This window comes from Mytilus galloprovincialis, chromosome 13 (assembly GCF_965363235.1).
Source record: "Mytilus galloprovincialis chromosome 13, xbMytGall1.hap1.1, whole genome shotgun sequence".
Classification (NCBI taxonomy): Eukaryota; Metazoa; Mollusca; class Bivalvia; order Mytilida; family Mytilidae; genus Mytilus; species Mytilus galloprovincialis.
Genome location: NC_134850.1, coordinates 49,814,415 through 49,831,361, shown reverse-complemented (window position 1 = coordinate 49,831,361; position 16,947 = coordinate 49,814,415). Strand labels below are relative to the sequence as shown.

Sequence of the window (16,947 nt, the reverse complement as noted above, 5' to 3'; positions counted from 1 at the left end):
GAATTTATGGTACTAACTGGAAATCGAAAGAATGTGAAATTTTACAACACAGACACACTAAAGGCAACTTATACAATTGAGCTACCCGACTCTGATTTTAGTGATGCAGACTATAAAGTGAGTAGGTTTATATTAGTGATGTAGACTATAAAGTGAGTAGGTTTATATTAGTGATGCAGAATATAAAGGGAGTAGGTTTTATATTTGTGACGCACACTATAAAGTGAGTAAGTTTATATAAGTGATGCAGACTATAAAGTGAGTAAGTTTGTATTTACGATGCAGACTATAAAGTGAGTAAGTTTATATAAGTGATGCAGACTACACAGTGAGTATGTTTGTGAAGCAGACTATAGAGTGATTATGTTTATATTTATGATGCATACTATGTAGTGAGTACGTTTATATTGTGTTGCATACTATAAAGGGAGTAGGTTTTATATTTGTGACGCAGACTATAAAGTGAGTGTGTTTATATAAGTGTTGCAAACTATAAAGTGAGTATGTTTTCTATTTATGAGGCATGTTATCAAGTGAGTATTTTTATAGTTTTAATATAATGCTAATTTTTGCCGACAACTGTGTAACATAATAACCCATGATAATTTGATAGTCAATTTTTGTAAAATTTGATAAAGTGATAGAATGCATGAGAAGCTGTTTCTGTAATTTTCATTTATACTAGAACACACCCGTGATATCGCGGGTCCGTGACTGAATTAAAGTATATAACTATGCGCAAGCATTATTTTAGTATTAGTATTGTCATCTGATAAAGTAATGCCGATTATAAGATACACAGTTTTCTCTGCTTTCAAATTTTTCTGTTTGAACCCGTCGAACTGTAACTTATTTTTTTGGTAATATTAATTATTTGGAAAACAAAAGGTCCTGGAATGGAGTATTTTTTAATCAACAGCATTGTCCTATATTAGTTATAAATAAAGTTGAATTCTTTGATTCGCTGTTTTACGTCATGCCCGCTAACAAATTGAAAACTGTACCTATATACGCCTTATTTTTAGTCCAGTATTCGTATTGTTATCTTAGAAAGTCTTATTAATTAAAATAGTACAATAGGTAACAATTCGACAATTTAGTAGTGTCAACCCTGTGATTATGACCCGTGTATATAGCATATCAATCCTGAATACACCGTTTGTTGGTGCGCCTGTCAGATGCGGAACGTACAGATAAGGTAATAGGTAACAGGTGAATATACTATTGGTATCGGTATCGGACTCGACCCGGAACTTCTTAATTATTGGCAATATTAATTACGTGGAAAACAAAAGGGCCTGGAGTGGTGTAATTTTTAATCTACACCTTAGTACTATATTAGTTATATATAAAGTTGAATTCTTTGATTCGTCGTTTTTACGTGATGACGGCTGACAAATTGGACCTCGTAATTTTAGTATTATAGATTTTTTGTCTTGCCTGTGATGGAAATCTTAGGAAACAAGACATACTTGGTTTTAGTGTTTCCTGCACAAATATTTGTTAACATAGGCCACAGAAATATACCTACGTTCAATTGTCATATCTCGATTTAGAGAAAAACAAATCCAGTAACAAACTGAAACGGAGTGAAACACACCAACTACAAGATGTACAACAGAAACGCAAGGGAACATTAATAACAACAAGAGCAAACATCAACACATAGAGAAACGGACTGTTCGATAAAAAACTGCCATATTCCTGATTTTGTACAAGGCATTTTTAAAGAAAAATGCTGGGTTAAACCTTGTATCAAGGCATACCAAAACTTCACAGCTTGCAATTAAAATCTACATAAACATCATATCTTTGTTTTAACAGGGTATTTACAAAAGAAAAAAAAATTAATTTTAGCTCCTATAGGTTGAAATTCTGTAAATATAGACAATGCAATTTCCCATAAGAACTCCCTTTGCGGCTAAATCTGTGCCACTTTTACTATGAAGTTTCGTGAAAAATCATACCCCATAACGGAAAGTTGATATGCACTACTATTTTATTCAAAGGTCAAAACATAGGGCTGTACGGCATATTTGCAACATTAATATGCCTAGAACTTCTTAGAGTTTAAACTTATTCTAAAATACTATACTATCCTTACCTCCACTATTGGACTTCCTATGAATTAAATTTAAGGCTCTTCCCTGTTTTTTATATATATTCACAAGTTGTGTCTCTATGATACGAAATACAGAGATCATATCTTGGAACCAGTACGTTAACAAATTAACATATCTATGAATATTATATATCTCCCCAAAAAAGTCGTGGCTTGTGAAACAGCTGTATTTACAAAGTGCTACCTATAGTTATGATATAGTTATAAGTACACTGTGTACTCTTAAATGCAACTTATACTTTAAATATTATTATCAAGTATGAGTGCTTAAGAAAATTTATATATTACAGTAAGATTATCAATGATATGTTCTATAAGATACTATAACTGAACATGTACAATAAGGCTTTAGTCAACCATTCTATTTAAGTGGAAGGAGAAGGTATGATAGTTCCACCTTTTTGGGCTCCTGAATGAAAAATTAAAAAGTGTCATATTATTATCATTGCATGCTTATGTTGGGGATTTCAAAGTTTTTTTTTCTATTTATACTACGTTGTTTCATAATCTCACTTAGAAAAATCGCATACCTAATCAAATTTACATCCTTCAGATGTTAATAAGACATAAGTCTATCCGTTAGGTGTGTGCTTTGTATTAAAGTTTGTATTACATTTCTAGCTCACCTTTCCTAACTATGACATCACTTGATGTCCGTCGTCGTCTGTCCGTCCGTCCGTTGTAAACTATTTCAAATCTTGTCTTCTCTAAAACCACTGAACCAATTTCAACCAAACCTTAGGTGAATGATATAAAGGGTATCTGGAATAAATTTTGTGTTTTCTTATCTGTTTTGTCAAACAAATAAACATGACCACCATGGCTAAAAATAAAACAGAAGTTAAAATGCATTTGTTGGATTATATCACTAAAACTAAAGCATTTACAGCAAATCTCACATGGTGTAAGTATTTATAAGTGATATCATTTACTTTTCAAGTCTCGAAAATTCGTTGGAAATACTAGATCATTGCATGCTTATGTTGGGGATTTCGAATCTGTTCAAAGTTTTTTTTCTATTTATACTACGTTGTGTCATAATCTCACTTAGAAAAATCACAAACCTAATCAAATTGACATTTAAAAAGTAAAAAATACATATGTTCAAACTCTTTTTGGATATATGTCAGTAGCGACAAACAAAAGAATTATACAAATTGAACCTACTTTGATATGCCAACTTAACTGAGATTATACTAGGCAACATTTTCGTTCGCTATGGATATTTTCATATCGCTATGGTATCGAAAATCCAATGGGCACGAAATGTGCACAACTTATTGCAGATCTATTTCTGTATTTTTAGAAACCCAATCCATATCTAAAATAAAAAAAAGACCTATCGAAATAACATCTGAAACAACAATTTAATAACACGTTTAGCTATTTGGATGATATTTTCGCTTTCTTCTATTTCTTTGGAACAGGGACATCTTTAATAATATCAGAGGATTAGTATAATTATGAGCTAGGTAGATAAACTCATCATAGATACCAGGATTAAATTTTGTATTTACGCCAGACGCACGTCTTGTCTACAAAAAATTCACTAATGACGCTGGAAGCCAAAAAAGTCAAAAAGGCCACATAAAGTACGAAGTTGATGACCAAAATTCCTAAAAGTTTTGCCAAATACAGCTAAGTTTTCTATTCCTAACTATTTCACAAATTTAAAATGTTTGTAAACAGTTAATTTATAAAAATGACCATATCAATGATAATTCATGTCATCACAGAAGTGTTGACTACTGGGCTGGTGATACCCTCGGGGAATTAAAACAGCAGTGGCATCGACCCAGTGGTTGTAAATAAACTCATCATTGATACCAGGATAACATTTTGTATTTACGCCAGACGCACGTTTCGTCTACAAAATGCTCCTCAATGACGCTCGGATCCAATAAAGTTAAAAAAGGCCAAATAAAGTACGAAATTGAAGAGCCTTAGTTTTTCAAAAATTCAAATAGTTTGTAAACAGTTAATTTATAAAAAGAGTAGGTGTGTGTTTCCGTGTTTTTTTTATAGGTGTCAGACCACCAATTATAAATCCCTATCTGTTCAACCAAGATATGTGACTTTTTTCCCCAAAAAAGATTGAAATGTGGCTTATATCATTTCAAATGATCAGTTAAGACAGTTTTGATGTTCACACATGGAGCTACTTATGCAGTACCGTTAGAGATACCTGTTCAGTAGCGATAAGGCTACCTATCCAGTTCAATAGAAAGAGCACCACGTGGCAGTTAAGTGTTTAAAACTTATTTCATAAGAATAATAAGTTATTTTATGTGTCGGTATAAAGATTAAACATAAAGATATATTTTGATCCTTATCTTTTCCTTCGGAAATTACAAGTTTCAGCATAAAATTTGTAATAAACATATGGTCATTTGAACAAAAATTACATCTAAAAGATGTTCTGCCTCATTTTCACAAACGATATGCGGATTAAGACTTATTACATAATTATAGAAGAATGGTAAATAACTAACAGTAATTAACTCTCCGATTTTTATAGGAATTTGATTAATAGAAGTCCGTAGTTTCGAAATTGAACGCTTAGCTACTTGTTTTCTCGCTAAGACGAACAGAGCTTCAGCCAGCTGTACAATTTTCTAGTATCTCCGTTCCCTCACTGTGAAATTTAAAAAAACAAACAAAAAAAAAACACAACATCTCATAACATGCTATCGTAAAACTGTTTAACGAAGAACATATCAGTCGCTTTGAATGCATGGCCTTCGTTGAGTGCCTGCGATTCACTAGGTTGCAACGTTTTTTTTATGAATTTCAAGTAAACTTGGACTGATTATTCGTTAGTGTTTTTACCGGTAGTATTAAGTTTGTGATTTCACTTCTTGCTCGCCAAGAAAAATGGCCGCTTTTGCTAGAATTGAACATAAGGGTAAATGTAGATTTCGGTTTATCTCTTAAAAACTAAAGCAATTGTGAAGTAAATATTATCAAAAGGTCATGATATATCCGTTTTTGAGATTTTAGACAATTGACAATTGGACAATTCATTTCTTGGTAACTGCCCCTAAAATGTTAACCTTATGAAAAGGAAAAACTTTAAACAGCAAAAACGTCAACAAAATAGAAACTACGAATAAGTTGGTATGACTGAAATTGTCAATCTCCCATTATTGACAATGGACGATTTTTACAATTATTTGGTTGTTTTTAAACTATAACAAAAATTATGACACAAACAGAAAAACTTAAAATACATTTTTGATACACTAAATATAAAAAAGAAGATGTGGTATGATTGCCAATGAGACAACTATCCACAAAAGACCAAAATGACACAGACATTAACAACTATAGGTCACCGTACGGCCTTCAACAATTAGCAAAGCCCATACAGCATAGTGAGCTATAAAAGGCCCCGATAAGACAACGTAAAACAGTTCAAACGAGAAAACTAACGGCCTTATTTATGTTAAAAAAAACCATAGTTTTAACATCACAGTGTCACCACAGGTAACCTTTCTGCACTAAATTTTAATTTTGTTAGCCTGTTCAATTAACTACACAATTTACTTAAACTTTTACTGGCAAGACAGTTTACTACATTTTACAAATGCAATTTTGGGTCCAAATGATGACTTTTATCATACCTCCTTCTTATGATAAAATATTTATATCGTTTACTTTAGATTTGAATTAATTCAATATTAGGTAGCTTTGTATCTCTCTTATTATCAAACACCTACAATTTTTCTTTATTTATACTTAAGTCAAATATTGATGGAACCATGGTAGCCATGTTAAGTCGTGTTCCTAAAGATTATCAGACGATGATTCTTCATGTTGTTGTGGTAGATGTTGAAGCCAGGACTGTTGTAAAGTTGTTGGTAGATGAATTAATTCTGAAGTTTGGATCAGACATTCATTGCGGGGTATCGCCAGAATTGGTGCCAAATAACAAAAGCTTCATAGTCTTTGGTGGTGTTAAAGATTCATCATGGACCTATTTTCTGTATGATTTGCAAGAAGGTATGTAGAGTCAGTCAGTTAAGAAAGAGCAGCCATAATGATATTCCATTGCTTTATATAAAGACGAGTCAGTCGATATGTCTGTTACAATAAGTCCCACTTTTTTTATCCACAACTTCTACTGTACCAATTATCATAATGAAAAAAGTAACTTACTCCAAACTAAACCATATAATGAAAATTTGCACCTGCTTTTATTCCGGTCAAAAACTATTTTCCGAAACATCGACTTTGCCATTGCTTTAAATTTTGAATTATTCGAAATGCTAGGGATTTTTTTTTATTCCAGGCATCAGATGACCTTAGCTTTATTTGAAATAACTTTTTGGAAATTTTTTGATTCTCGATGCTCTTCAATTTTCTACTTTATTTGGTCATTTTTTATAAGAGCGTCACTGTTGAGTCTTACATAGATGATACGCGCGTTTGGTGCAGAATAAATTACAAGCCTGTTACATGTGATAAGTATTTTGATCAGAGGACTAACTATGTAAGACTCAATCTATAGGCCAATGGTCGCAACCGTTATTTCTGAATGATGACATGCTAATTGGTAGGAAATCGGTCCTAAACAAAAATTGGCTACAGATTTGTTTTTGTATATGACATTATTAAAGACACTGGAGAAATTTATAATTTTCAGTACTTTATCAGAAATAGCATTATCGAAACAACTTTCCTAGAATTTAATGGACAAATACATACACTTCCAAAATAATGGTTAAATATTTTCCACTCAAGAGTCAATTTTAAACTGAATTCTGTCTGTAACAAAATTGTAATTGCAATAAAAAATATTGACAAAGTTTCTAAACATTTTAATAAATTCTTTGAAAACAAAATAAGGGAAACCCTAATTCTTATGCACAAAAAGGGAAACAGAACTGGAATAGAATATCCAGGCTGAAGAGTGAAGCTCCTATTTTAGTGTGCCATTTCTAATAACTGAAGAATCAACCCTTAGAGCATTTCAGTATGAATTCGTCCATAGAATTCTAAGAGTTAATATTTCATTAATGATATGTAATTTTCAGTGAAACAGAATTATGTACATTCTGCACAGAAACAAAAGTGACATACGTCCATCTGTTTTTAATGTAGATGTGTGCGAGCTTTTTGGCTTATTCTCTTGTAATATAACGTTTAAATTAAATTATCAAGTACAATACTGGGAGTTAACTTTCATGCTTTGGAGATGATCTAATATGTGTATACTGATAAAGCGGCCTCGACGGCTGCGTGGTCTAACAAACTTCTACTGTAATCGTCAGCCAGTCAACACTGAGGTTGTGAGTTCGAACCCCGCTCATGTGAGTGCACTTGACTCCAATCGTAATTGAATATGAATTTCCGTTTCCCTATCGAAGGGCGGTGGTGTTCCCCGGGTACTACGACTTTCTCCACCAATAAAAAGTGGCCGCCATAAAATAGCCCTTCAGCGGCGATTAAAATTGGCGTTAGAACACCAACAATCATTCAATCATTGCATATTGATACTTTAAAAATATAATTCCTTATGTAGAATAAAATTTAAAATCCCATCTTTCAAGATATTATCATAGAACTTACATGGCCTGTCTGAGTTTGTGCTTGATCAATAAGCCAACTAAAATAAAAGTAAAAATGGCATTTATCAAACATCATATTGGAAATGGCTTGAAGATGTATACATAGTTGTTCTTGAAATTTTACAGAGATACAATTTTTTGTTATTATGTTTAGTTCACATATATACACTACCAAAGCCAAAAAGTCCGAAAAGACAAGTTTTTGTCTGAATTTGCATGAATTTTTACTCGACATTCTTAATTTGTCTGAATGATTTTTATAAATTCTTGACATAGTATGAATTGTCTAATGAGATTCTTGATTTTTCTTGACAAGTGTCTTGACAGTATAAACATTGTCTTAAAATTTCTCCACACTTCCTGTATCATCTGATAAGAGTCTGGATTAGTCTCGACCAATTCTTGACTGTCTTAAATTTGTCTCGATCTGTCTTGACATATTCTTGACATTCGTAATAAATTCTGCATATGTCTCGACACATTCTTGACAGTCTTAATTATGTCTTGACGCTATCTCAACAGTATAAATATTTCGCCTGAAATGTGTGCAGACTTGTTCTGCACTGTTTATGACATTCTAATATTGCTATGTTATATACTCATTTTCATTATGGCTAAACTAAACTTTGAAGATTCAAGGATTAATTTGGTACAGTAAGATACCCTTTTGGTGCAAACACGTTGGAATACCTTGAATAATCCCCCCTGTAGTTTAATTTTAACGGATCAACTGATAAGTTGTATGGCTGATTACAGGTAAATCAGTATTTACTATTTGACAGTTGCGTATACTCTTGGGTGTGGAATACCTTAATTTTATGGGGAACATCCTGTCAATGTGTAATACTTAATATATATTCCAACAGATGACATTACACAAATTTTTCTTCTGTTAAATGAATAATTTGTATAAAATCATAACTTGCTATATATATAAAACACATTTTTGTACAATAATTATTTACCATATCAACATTGAATATTATGAATGTAGATTGAAATATGTCTACAGTATGATTGGTTTTAATCATTTAATTTATAAAATTTAGGAATCAAAATTTGTATTTTTTTAAAAACCCACATTTAAATTATTTTCTATCAATACAATCACATTTAAATTATCTTATTCATAGATTTCATAGCCATATTGGCATTTGTAAAAATAATTAGATAACACATTTTTTAATTATTTAACATGTAGTTTAGTTTAGCCATAATGAAACTGAGTATATAACATAGCAATAGAATGTCATAAACAGTGCAGAATAAGTCTGTACACATTTCAGGTGAAATTTATACTGTTGAGATAGTGTCAAGATATATTTAAGACTGTCAAGAATGTGTCGAGACATATCCGGACATTATTTAGAATGTCAAGAATATTTCAAGACATATCGAGACATCATTAAAAATGTTAAGAATATGTCAAGACAGATCGAGACAGATTTAAGACAGTCAACAATTGGTCGAGACTTATCCAGACTCTTATCAGATGATACAGGAAATGTTGAAAAATTTTAAGACAAAGTTCATACTGTCAAGACACTTGTCACGAAAAATCAAGAACCTTATTAGACAATCATGCTATGTCAAGAATTTAAAAAAAATATTCAGACAAATTAAAAATGTCGAGTAAAAATTCATGCAAATTCAGACAAAAACTGGTCTTTTCAGACTTTTTGACTTGTGTAGTAATATCTATGAACACTTTTATGAAATAAATTTACAATATTATATGTAGATGAGTCTTGAGGAAGATATAAAAATAAAAATAAATATTACAAAACAAAACCCGACGAAGTCGTTATCCGGCTATCGTTTGATAGTTTAAAGAAAGTTTGCAATTTTGCTTGACTTTTTAATTTAGTAATTTTTACAGACGTGTAGTTAGCAGCCTATTTCTTATTCGATATTCACTATCTCACTAGCCACTAACGTTTTAGGATTCAGAATGTATAATCTGACACAGATAAATATGCATTTTTAACATTTATCTTAAAATGATTACTTATAGTAGGTAAAAGAACCAATGAATTTATGACAAACGAGATGTCTGAGTAGTTATATCCTAGCGTCACAAGCCTATAGGGTATTTTTGTCAAAATTGATACGTTTATCTACAGTTAGTTCTAAGAACGTTGATTTTTTTTGAGCAAGGAAAACTGCTTTCTCAAAAGTTGCTTGGACAAAGCTATGAAGCATTCAGATTAAAGTTAGCACTCAAGAAATTGTATGGTCGCCATCATGAGCTGAAATTCAACACATACAACAAAATACTACCCGCAACCCCTGAAATGTCCGTAAGAGTTTACTTAATATACGATATTTATAGTTAACACTAAGCCATGCAGGCTATATATATATAGTTGTTATTTAAATATTTCCCTATAAGTTTAAATCTTCAGTATGTACAGTGGGTTCAAAGTTTCACTTTGCTATCAACAATCCACGAAAATCAAGAAAAAAATGAACCACAATGTTTGCTGTAACTTGCTGTTTCTGTTAATCTTCAAAAAAATTGCTCACAGTTTCATGTAGGTGATAGGAATAGAACTAAAAGTGCAAACTTCATATTCAAAACATTATGCAATTTCTATAATGTTCGTTAAAAGTGTGAACATCGATATCTTTATCTCTTATCATAGTGGGAGATATTATGGACATAATTGTGCAAATCGTGATACAAGCATGAAATTTGGTATATGGGTGGACAAAATGATAATTAAAAAAAATCAGCTGCTGGCCATAAAAAAATCTCATTTTTTCAAGATGGCCACCACTCATTTTGCAAATGACGTCATATCCAATTGGTTACATTTCGTAAATCATTTGAAACCTGTGTAAAAGGTATAATCCAATGTCAGTTTTGATAAAACTTAAAATACAGTTCCTAAAGTACGAAAAAACAATACCTACATGAAGAAAAAGAGTGACTTTCGGTCCCAAAATGGCGGCAAAATGTTGAAAATGTCAATTTTATCATTTCAATCAACTTAACAAGACATATTACTGATTGAAGTTCAAATGCATATATTATTTGTTTAGAAAAACAGGTTGCTTATCTTATAATTATCTGAACGGTAGCATTTACAGTTACCAACACAGCTGAATTTCTGGCATCCGCATTTTAAAAAATCATTTACAATCATGACATGAGGATCAGCGGCCAGCAAAGAAGTCCACTTTGGTTTCCAATTATCATTGTTTTTTTTTATTTAACCCAACTCCTGCGGTCATGACTTGGTACATGAAACTGTCGAATGCATAAATCCAGAGGAGCCCAACCATGTCCACCTTGATATATGCTTCTCCATTGATGTGCTCCACAAGTGAAAAATCGTTTGCAAGGAAGCAGCGGCCTTATGATGCTATTCCGCCTACCACAGGTAATCGAAATGATTTTGTGGTAGGCGGAATAGCAAAATGAGGCCGCTGCTTCCTTGCAAACGATTTTAATCGTGCCTCCTTAACAGCAAACGGTGATGTGTCCGTACATAATTCAAACAAATACTTTTATAATGTCCATGTCTGTGTCATCATACAAAATCGGGCAAAAATGTCCGTTACATCTGAGAATACTTCCAATGTCTGTCAAGCTGACCTTTTCACTTTTCGATGAAATGGCCGACTCAGTGTCACACTCACTAAATACATGTAAGAAAGGCAAAGCTGCTACACGAGGACCAAATAACAAACGCATTTGATATGACATGTTCAGGAAGCAGTCGAAAGTATTTATTCCTTCAACAACCTATCCACCATTTGTCCACACCAAATCTGGCGAGCACTATAATTCCTAATACTACTACATCTATGTCAGTACTACTTAAAATTACTTTTTACAACCATTTTCAGCAGCATGCTTATTATGGACAACCTTTCGTGTATCTGCTTTTTCGCGGTTACAAGGGGATAGCTGGGAAGTATCCGTATTGAAATTGCAAAGTACATTTTCACTTTGAGTAGCATAAGCATTCTCTAAAGAAGCAATCCGGTCGGCAAGAAACTTGAACAATTCCGTTTTGTTATCATCTTCACCCAGAACCAACAACTTTCCGTCTAGCACCAGTACTTAGCCTTTTGTTTTCGACCAAGCCTTGAAATTATTAATTTAATAAACAACAAATCGATGTCTACTCTTGAATACTTATCGAAGGAAGATTTATTTTAGGCAGTATGATAGCATTTACATAATCTTCAAATATGTTTGCCCCAAGTGATGACAATTGATTAACCATTGCTGCCCCACCAACGATATATGTGTCAGAATTTGAATCAGTTGATGGCAAATCGCAGAATGTTTCCAAGTATACCAATTTTCTGCGATTTAATACCACATTCTGACACATAGACGAAGTAGCAGTTTGGTTTAAATGGCTTAAGAAGAAATAAAAAATCTAAAAAATAGATCGCAATTAGTGTTCAGGTTCCCTATTTTTGTTTTTGAAAAAGAAGCTTCCAGTTTCATTTTACGGCTCTTATATGGAAATGTTCTTTTTCATCTGGTTAAAAAAAGAAGATTCTCTTTCGTTTCCATTTGCTTCAAAAGATCGTGCTGTTTGGACCCAATATTTTGGAGTTTATATACATATCTTACCTACTTCTAAATCAACAATTTCCTTTAAAGAGTAAATTTTGTACAAATCTGAAGAATCTTTTAGAAATGGATTATCAAACTTGTTCATCACTTTAGAAAGCCTTTAAAGTTTTTCGAAGAAATCCTTTTGTGTTTTCGTAGAGTCTTCATGACGTCGTTCTTCTGTTGTAGAATGACTCAAACCACTAAATCTTTAAAATTCATCTACCAGTCTACCTACGTCTGGTCCAGCTACCATCTATCGTCTGAAGGGATCTTCGATTAAACGCATGGTACCAACATCGCCGTTCACGACTTATTGTTCTGTGTTTGTGTCTGATTGATTGTAATATAAGAAATCAACTTGCTGGTCTTACGTACAGTAAAAATTGCCATTTGCAAATTTCATTGCCATGTGTGGGTGATGTTTTTGAAGGAAAGCCATATCTTGGAGATGGATTGGTAACCATCGAGCATGATTTACACGATCAAGACCAACATTGGTATCATGCTTGATATGGACTGTTTGTAAATAACGAAATCTGACTCGTGAAATGAGCGTACTACCGAAAGAACATGAAGTTCTTTATTCATAATTGAACGCCAGAAATTAAAATGAGATCAATATGACTCTCTTTCCTTACACCCGTTGATCACAGTCATACTTGAACATCACAGAGTCATAACTATATGTTATGTGTTAACGCTTTTATAACGGCTTGCATTATCAATTCAAGCAAACCACATATGCAGTTATCTGATGCGCCGGTCTATTCATAATTACATTTGAACATACATGAAAAGCATCTGCTATTCTAGGGGTTGCAATATCGGCTTCAGTGGAACACATGTCTATCCACTATCACGCAATATAGCAATCAGAATTTTAATATAGTCACAAAAGGCACCAGTATTATAATTTGATACGCCAGACGCGCGTTTCGTCTACATAAGACTAATGAGTGACGCACATATCAAAACAGCTATAAAAGTTAAACAAGCACAAAGTTAAAGAGCATTGAGGAACCAAGTTCCTAAAACTTGTGCCAAATACGGCTAAGGTAATATATTCCTGGGATAAGAAAATCCTTAATTTTTGAAAAAATTCAAAGTTTTGTAAACAGGAAATTTATTCAAATGACCATATTATTGATGTTCATGTCAACACTGAAGTGCTGACTAATGAGCTGGTGATACCCTCGGGGACGAAACGTCTACCAGCAGTGGCATCGACCCAGTGGTGTGAAATAGTCACCAAAGGCACCAGAATTATAATTTTCACGCCAAACAAGCCATTTTAATGTCCAATCCACCAAACATGACGATAAACGTATGTTCTTCGTACATGTCTGGCCATTCCAATTGTTTGCCCGATATTTAGAAAGTTAACCACCTTTTTTATTTTATCCATCGAATGCTTAATCATTGCAACTGAAAGGGCGTGTTTTCAAACAGTGGCATCAAAAGCAACACTTTATACTCGAACAGAACCTAGATGCTTAGAGGAATGAATGACAATCAAGATATGTTTAAAAAATTCAAATACTCATCTGCTTGAAGAACTACGATTTCCACCATTGGGCCCTTGCAGTGCGTGTAATTTGTTCTTTATTAATAAATAGTTTACGCATGGGCGAAATGTAAAACGCATGTGAATCATTACCTTAAAAAATGTCATCAAACAAATTCATAACATCATTAAAAATTCAAAAGCGCTAAGCATGTAATAAATAATTCAAATGTTTGTGTGTGAATTTTGTAACATTTTCACGCATGCGCAAACCAAGAACATGTTAAATATTTATTCCTAGTATAAACGTCACATGATAAGAAGGTATCCACCAAACCTTGTAATATTTTTTACTCAGCCATTTTAGAAAAGGTAGTGGCCATCTTGAAAAAATGAAATTTTCTTATGGCCAGCAGTTTTTTCTAAAAAAGTATATAATAATGATGCTTCGTGCTAATTTTCATGCTTGTATCATCATTTGCACAATTCCCTTGATTTTGCTTGCTAATATCTTCCACTATATGTCTTGTTAAGTTGATTGAAATGATAAAATTGACATTTTCAACATTTTGTCGCCATTTTGGGACCGAAAGTCACTCTTTTTTTTCATGTAGGTATTGTTTTTCGTACTTTGGGAACTGTATTTTAAGTTTTATCAAAACTGACATTGGATTATACCTTTTACACAGGTTTCAAATGATTTACGAAATGTAACCAATTGGATATGACGTCATTTGCAAAATGAGTGGTGGCCATCTTGAAAAAATGAGATTTTTTTTATGGCCAGCAGCTGATTTTTTTTAATTATCATTTTGTCCACCCATATACCAAATTTCATGCTTGTATCACGATTTGCACAATTATGTCCATAATATCTCCCACTATCAGCAGGACTTCTGTCAACAAACGGCAACAAGCATACCAGAGTTTTAGTACTTAAAACAAAACACATCAATCGTCAAATTTGGTGCAACCTACAAAACCATTTTTAATAAAGTCAACCGAATTACAAAGTCTCAACATAGCTACAGCAACATTTCGATAACAACAAAAGTAAACACCGAAGGTTTGCTGTTAAACCAACATCAAACACTACATGATTATGATCACCCCATATCACCGAGTAATAAACATAACGTATAAAGAGGGATACAACAACCCTCAATATCAATGATTTTATGCAAATTGTCAGTCGTGTATTCATTTAACAACGTTAGCTGCACAAATAATATTATGATGTTACAACAACTAAATGGACGGCACAAAAAGGTGACCCTCCGTTTAACTGAAGGTGCAAGAAATAAACTTGTGCCAGAGAGTCACGATATTCATGATAATAGGCAAAAATGAAAAAAAATCGTAAAATTTGTCATTTATGGGCAATAACTCCTATAAGAGTTTGTCTAACGGTTTTAACGTATATATGGACAATAGGTATAGCTCATTATTTTGAACACAGATTTTCCTTTCAGATTTTCTCTATTTATAACAGTTAAAAATAATAGACAAAACTTACTTTTTGCCCGTATGTTCTATTCTAGCCATGTCAGCCATAATTTTTGGTAGGCGGGGTTATCTGACACATTTTTTAATAAGTTACCTTAATGATGATTGTGGCTAAGTTTGGTTAAATTTGTCTCAGTAGTTTCAAAGATTACAAAAATTTACCAAAAATTGTAAACAAATGTTTATGAAGGGCAATAACTTTTAAAGGGGGCAATTGCTCATTTTTGTCATGTTTTGACTTATTTGTAAACCTTACTTTGCTGAACAATTTTGCTGTTTACAGTTTATCTCTATCTCATATTATATTCAAGATAATAACCAAAAACTGCAAAATTTCCGTAAAATTTCAAATTCTGAGGCAGCAACCCATCAACAGGTTTTCTGATGCGCCTGACAATTACAGGGCAGATCAATCTTGGCCTGAAGAACATTTTCATCCCATGTCAGATTTGATGTAAATGCTTTAGTTTCAGAGATATAAGCCAAAATCTACATCCTCTCCCATGTTCTATTTTTAGCCATTGCGGCAATCTTTGGTCATCGGATACATTTTTTTTAAACTAGAAACACTAATAATGATTTCGGCAAAGTTTGGTTCAATTTTGCCTAGTAGTTTCAGAGGCGAAGATTTTTGTAGAAACTTTGACTTTAAAGGGCAATAACTCTTTATGGGGTCAATTGACAATTTTGGTCATGCTGACTTATTTGTATAACTTTGCTGAACAATTTTACTGTTTACTGCTAACAGTTTATCTCTATCTATTATAATATTCAAGATAATAACCGAAGACTGCAAAATTTCCTTAAAATCACAAGTTTAGGGCCAGCAACCAAACAAAGGGTTTCAAGGCAGATAGATCTTTACCTGATGAACATTTTTACCCAATCAGATTTGCTTAATTTTCAGAGCTATAAGCAAAAAAACTGCATTTAACCCCCATGTTCTATTTAGCCATTATGGCCATCTTGGTTGATGGATGGGGTCATCGGATACATTTTTTAACTAGATACCCGAATAATGATTAAGGCCAAGTTTGGTATCATTTGGCCCAGTAGAAGAATTTTGTAAAAGTTGACGGACGATGACGACGGAAGAAGGACGCCAAATGATGAGAAAAGCTCACTTGGTCCTTTTTGGCCAGGTGAGTTAAAAACAAAAATTGGAAAGCTTGAAATACAAAAGGTATATCTAGATGGATGGATGTTCAAAAGATGGAACTATCATGTTGATGCCTAGAAGACAGAGCCAATGTGTCTTATTCCTGTTACTAAAACAGAAATATTAAAAAAGCTCTTCGACATCCAAACCAATTTGATCAATATATTTTACTTCAAAGAATTTGAAACAACTTCAAAAGTCCAAAAAAAATGTAATTATATCTTGCTTCTGGAGATTATAACCGGAATAGCGAGGAACTATTGCACGAACAGATTCATTTTATTTCTCTAAGATTAGAATGATGAAATTGTAGGCACATACCTTGCATATAAATACTAGAAACTGATTGGTGTCATTGATATGATACGATAGAACCATCACAACTATGCATCAGTCAATGCTATCACAAAGCCTCATAAGAAAACTGATGCGGAAAAGACAAAAGTCTAGTTTACAATCGCTTGAAATCCAATGTGGACTAAAACCTTTCACGAAGCGAATGAC

General features: G+C 32.9%; 1 protein-coding gene across 1 annotated transcript in view; it reads left to right on the top strand.

The window, feature by feature from the left end:
* The window catches only part of LOC143057264 (NACHT and WD repeat domain-containing protein 2-like), an 84,635-nt gene that overhangs the window by 54,652 nt on the left and 13,036 nt on the right, over nt 1-16,947 (top strand). The window contains exons 23-24 of the mRNA XM_076230543.1: nt 2-117; nt 5,866-6,124. Coding sequence (XP_076086658.1) covers nt 2-117; nt 5,866-6,124 — 375 coding nt within the window. The remainder of the gene's footprint in view (nt 1; nt 118-5,865; nt 6,125-16,947) is intronic.